General features: G+C 42.2%; 1 protein-coding gene across 1 annotated transcript in view; it reads right to left on the reverse strand.

The window, feature by feature from the left end:
• Positions 1-3,063: 3,063 nt before the first annotated feature.
• Positions 3,064-6,067, reverse strand: part of LOC118417950 (transmembrane protease serine 9-like) — a 6,105-nt gene continuing 3,101 nt past the window's right edge. The window contains exons 4-6 of the mRNA XM_035823713.1: positions 4,894-5,015; positions 3,650-3,792; positions 3,064-3,269 (exon numbers count right to left, since the gene is read on the reverse strand). Of these exons, the coding sequence (XP_035679606.1) occupies positions 3,099-3,269; positions 3,650-3,792; positions 4,894-5,015 (436 nt within the window). The 3' untranslated portion in view covers positions 3,064-3,098. The remainder of the gene's footprint in view (positions 3,270-3,649; positions 3,793-4,893; positions 5,016-6,067) is intronic.

Genomic DNA, 6,067 nt, shown 5'->3' on the forward strand with positions numbered 1-6,067 from the left:
TTTCTCGATCATAGGTTCACCTTAGCCTACCGCTACGTAACACTTACGGGCGTAGTATACGCTTTCGATATAGATTTTCGAAGTTATTCCAGCGGGTCAAACTTGGTATCGTTAGAAAGGTCCCTAGGTAGGAAATAGTAAGCCACAAACCGCATAATTCTATTATGCATTGTTGCCGAGATATTCTCGATCATAGGTTCACCTTAGCCTATCGCTACGTAACACGTACGGGCGTATATACGCTTTCGATTTCGAAGTCTTCAAAGTTATCCCGGCAGGTCAAACTTGGTATCGTTAGAAAGGTCCCTAGGTAGCGAATAGTAAACCACAAACCGCATAATTCTATTGTGCATAGTTGCCGAGATATTCTCGATTATAGGTTCACCTTAGCCTACCGCTACGTAACACTTACGGGCGTATATACGCTTGAGATTCCGAAGTCTTCATAGTTATTCCGGCGGGTCAAACTTGGTATCGTTAGAAAGGTCCCTAGGTAGGGAATAGTAAACCACAAACCGCATAATTCGATTGTGCATAGTTGCCGAGATATTTTCGATTATAGGTTCACCTTAGCCTACCGCTACCTAACACTTACGGGCGTATATACGCTTGAGATTCCGAAGTCTTCAAAGTTATTCCGGCGGGTCAAACTTGGTATCGTTAGAAAGGTACCTAGGCAGGGTTCAAGTTCCGGCCCAGAAAACTTGATATCATCAGAAAGGTCTCTTAGTGCCTAGTGGAATGATGCAAACCGCTTTTCAATCGGATGTTTTGTTGAAGAGATATTCCCGAGTATAGGTCCAACTTAGGCTAAGCTAACCGCTTTCCTTAACAGAAGGCCAGGGAGAGGGTGCGTCGGTACCTTTATTCTGCGATTCCAGTCAAGGGTTCAGGTTTTGGCCCAGAAAACTTGATATTATTACAACGGTCTCTTAGTGCCAAATGGAAAGATGCAAACCGCTTTTCAATCGGCTGTTTTTTGAAGAGATATTCTCGAGTATAGGTCCACCTTAGCTAACAGCTATCCTTAACCGAAGGCCGGGGGGGGGGGGGTGCGTCGGTACCTTTATTCTGCGATTCCAGCCAAGGGTTCAAGTATTGACCCAGAAAACTTGATATCGTTAGAAAGATCTCTTAGTGCCGAATGGAAAGATGCAAACCGCTTTTCAATCAGATGTTTTTAAAGATTGATAAATTTTAGCATGTTGTGATAGTTTCAGTTTTCCCTGATATTGTCGATGTTGACGAAAAGGGAAGCTATATATAATGATATGATATAATGCTTATGATATGATATTTGTGTGATGGCATTTTTTCTTGATATCATATAATAATACGATCTTTGAAAAAGCCTGACTCGAAGAGCCGGAAAGCAGGCCGAGGTAACCATACCAGTACTCGCGCTTGATTTGAACTTTTGCTTGTAATACTCATGTTGTCATGGTCTTTTTTAATTTAACTTTGCAGTTAAAGATATTATAGGAAGGTATTCAACAGCTATGTCCACATTCTGTTGGTTAAAGAAGCCAAAAAGCGGTCAGACGGCAGAGTTGCGATGGCTGATTTTGCTTACGATTTTGCTGCGATTTACTGCGCTCGTCGTACGATATGCGGAATATGCCATCGCAAGAAATCGTACGCGCTTTGTGACCGGGGCTTAACCGCTAGCCTTAGCCGTAAGCCAGGTGCGGGGCGATACCTTAATAACGCAGTTCCAAGTTAGGGTTCAAGTTCCCGTCGGGCAAATCTTATATCATTAGAAAGGTCTCTTTGTGCGCTATTGAAAGATGCAAACCACAGTCCAATCGTTTGCGTCTTTCCTGATCGTTTGTGTTCTAGTCGTGGCCTAACCGCTAGCTAGAGGGTGGGGTGATACCTTAATGTCGCGATTCAAACTTATGGTTTAACTTCCGACGGGCAAAATTCATTATTTTAAGTTTATATCATCAGAAAGGTCTCTATGTGTGCTATTGAAAGATGCAAACCGCTTTCGAATCTTCAGATGCTTCCTTCTCAAGATATTCCTGATCGTTTGTACTCTAGTCGTCGCATAACCGCTAGCGCGCTAGCCTTAGCCATAAGCCAGGGGCGGGGTGATACTTTAAATAATGTTGCGATTCCCTTAGGATTCAAGTTCCGGCCTAGCAAACCTGCGGATTGACATGCCTGGTGCTTACTTTCCTTGGATAGTTGTCTGAGGGAGAAAAAAAACAGGAGGATCGCAAAACAAATTTCTTTGTGGGCTGAATTAAAAAACAAACTGCGGTATTCTAGCCTTGTTTCAAAGCAGACAGTCCTTGTTACGTATGTTGCAGACTAAATCTTCTATCTTAAAATCTTCGATAACGTGAAGGGAAAATGTCAAGTCAAAATCCAATCCTCTAGCAACATCCGTTTTCTGCCGCACAGCCAGACCTTTTTAAGTTACGTGGTGACCTCTTATGACCATCTTTGCTTGGCAAAACTGCCAGTATGGTATCGTTGTTCGCAACACCAACCACGTGAGTCGTTTCCTGCTGCTCTTGATAATTTTTATCCGTCACAGATCCTAAGAAATTCAAAGGAGCAAATAGATATCAGTTTATTTTGCTTGTATATGTCTTGACAATACGCTTTCAAGTACATGCTCTCGTACCATCCCAGAGTAATATCTGTAATTTTCCTCTATTCCGCTAGAGGGCGTATCTATATGAGTCATTTGTCATTTGTGGGGATATGAATGGGGGGGGATCTCGGTAGCCTGAAGTGATAGCCAGGCCAGCTAGCCAGGCCAGGTAGATAAGCCAGGTAGACAGCCCAGCCATTTCATCGAACCCTCCAACATCATATCCATTTGCTTGTCAATGCGTAATTGCTATTTGGTGTATATTATTGCCTGGTTGTCTAACCTTAAGTCATGTTGATCTAATTATATGGATAAGAACCTCGCGGGCATCAACTTAGTTCTCATCCGCTTCCGAAAATAGTTTTCAACCATATGTTTATGGCTCATGATTAAAAATGATCGAGCACATACCAACATGGCCGAAACAAAAAATACATGGACAAAGTTTTAAAGTCGCTTCACTTTATTCTACTGAGTGTCCTCTAGGCTGAGTCTAGGCTGCTTGGATGTTCTGCTCGATCCAGCTCCTGAAGGCGGTGACCCGGGTGTACATGGTGGGTTTGTTTGTCTGACCGCACGGGTGGTCACCCCAGCTCACGACTCCCTGCAGTTCCCATCGGCTGCCGTCAGGGGACGGGCAGATGAGCGGACCACCAGAGTCTCCCTGAATGACACAAGGATTACATGTACTACGTAAAAGTTTTCGCCTTACGATGTCGATTACAGACTTAGATACAATTTTCTACTTATAGCTTAACTTACTCTTCATCAGTACCATAATATATGTTAAATGATAGGGTTAAGACTTAAGTGACAAAACAGTGCAGAGCTCGAGAAACAAAGGAATCAATCCAGAGTCTCGTTACCCAAATACCAGTCTCAAAGTCCTTCTACAGCAACAGTTTCCTTCCTCTATTTTCAACACAAATCCAGCCCAAAGGCTTAAGAGCCAAAGTTCATTTATTATATCGCCTAGAAGTGACCATCAATGGCCTTACCTTGAGCAACACCATTGATAAAAGGAATGGAGAAACAGAAACGTACGTCACAAGCGTCGTCCTGCCCGTGCTCGTACCCCGCACACACCAGGAGACTGGTCACCATCCATGTACCCCAGACATGGTCCTGGCTGCAGTACCCAGGGTCCAGCAAGGGGGCGTACGTCCACTTCAGTATTTCCGATTCAGCTAGACATCATCATGCAAAAACTTGAAATAATTCAGGCTAACAAAAATGCGTGCGCTTCAAAACCAATACTGATTCCATTTTCAATTTTTCCTTCAAACAATCTATATCTTACAGGACTATTGTACAGAATAAAACGTTTCTTTTTCGACCTTTATCTTACCTTGATACGTCTTCGGCCATTGTCGGCCTAAGCCATTTTTCAAGGGTCAAGTAGGTTAGAAAAAAATCTTATTTCAACCTCCTTGGTATAGAAACAGCACTAATAACCAGCAGCACTACGAGGTTACATCAGATACAGAACAAAAAAATATCGATAACAATATTAGCGTTGCAGTACAGTCATGTATGAGTGATCTGGTCTCGCGTTTGTAATAATGTAGAAATAAATTGAATCGAATGCGGATATATAGGAGTTGGTCTTTATAGTAGAACATGGAAGATATTGGTCTGTGTACCAGACAAGGGAAAGTGTGTCTTAATTCTAAGGCAACACTGACTTGATTTTATGGATGACATCCTCTGAAGACCCCACAACTATGGGGCGAAAAATAAAACTTAGCAACAAGTCTTGCCCGCGGATGTCATCCATAAACATCCTAGTATTCTGAAACAGCGCTTCTCTCTCTTTACTGCAAGTGAATATTTGGTCTAACTCTGGGGGACACTGAGATAAAACTACGTAGCATACCTTTAATAAGCTAGCCCGGGACATAGACGATACAACAGGACAACAGCTTGCAAGTGGCACCATTCTCGGCGTGGAGGCCACGGTAGATACTAGTAGTGGCATTATGTTTGCGTTATATATATTATCTTTAATTAAGTTATGTTGTTTAAAACTTTTTCATGCTATTTATGTTAACGCTAGTTCACCCTTATCCGTCGAGTAACCTTTATCCGTTCTTTTTATGAACAATGTATTTAGGGGTATCAAGTCGACAGATGGTGGTTTCAAACTGCAATTTTTTAAAAATATCACAATTTGAAACTACCAGTTGTTCTAAAACTTGAATGCACTGTACGTCGTGCCGCTGTGAAAGTGAGTAAATGTGAACCCCAGCAGCCACGTGCTGAGTGGTGAAGCTGGATACTGTACTCACAATTCTCCACCTGGTTCTGTATATCATGATAGCCCCACCCACTCAGCACACAGTCAGTCCCGGGGGTCGCGTCCGCGTCGGGCAGGCAGATGTTATTCACCAAGCTGTTCACTTTAACAGGGCTGAAAAATAACATGTTTTTTTTATCTTCTAGATAACTAGAGTTCAGTGAACACATACCTTCGTCAAATAAAGAAGAATCATTATGAAGGATGCTTCTGGTAGACATACATATATACGAGGTAAATGTGTTGGTCATTTTATTTCTATTAGATATGTCATTATTGGTCACATCATATCGATGATTTGTCATATATGATATATCACATCCTCGGCCAAACGACGGAGTTTTGTACCCGTTTTTTAGTTGAATTGTTTTTCGACAGATGGATGTTTCTGAGTACTTGTTATTGGGGGTACTTAACAAAGAAGGAAAATGATGCTCATAGATAAATCAAAAGGGAATAACGACTAATCTAAATCTATTTCTACTTAAGCTTTTTGATGGACCACGTTTGACTTCTTTTCCGTGAGCAGTGGGAGATGAATTGTCCAACATTTTCATATATAAAGGAGTTGGACGACTTAAGCAAGAAGATTGATTTTTGTTGGTCGGTAAGGTGATAAAAGCTTGGGAAAGTTTCGCAGATTTTAAGGAAAGGTTTGTTTGGATCAACTTATACCTTTGCTTTCTGTCAGCCAGAGTACCGGTATCTCATGCAACCTCGGCTAACAAGCTCTCGTGTTAAGTGCCTCTCATGGCTCCGGTACAAACTCGTGCCGCGGACATTTGGACATGCAACAAGAATAGATCAGAGTCTTTGCCGAGAAGGCCACACCAAACAACATCGGCATATACGATGGCATGGACGAATCATATGGTAATATACAACATTTCCAATGTTCCACAAAATATGATATCCTCTTCAGAGGATTGATACGTTTCATTCTGTATCTGTATCTGTATCTATATAGCCGGTATAACCGCCGTTCGGCGTAACACACCAGCTTCGCAGGCACGCGGCGCGGCAGCAGCTGGTTATATCACACCGAACAACCTGTCACACCTAACTTTAGCACATCTATCTGCAAGCGTTCATTGCTTTGGTAATCAAAGTAGCTACATGATATACCCAGGACAAGTCACTTTTCAGGTGTATTTCTTCACTGCACG

Source organism: Branchiostoma floridae, chromosome 6 (genome assembly GCF_000003815.2).
Source record: "Branchiostoma floridae strain S238N-H82 chromosome 6, Bfl_VNyyK, whole genome shotgun sequence".
NCBI classification, from domain to species: Eukaryota; Metazoa; Chordata; class Leptocardii; order Amphioxiformes; family Branchiostomatidae; genus Branchiostoma; species Branchiostoma floridae.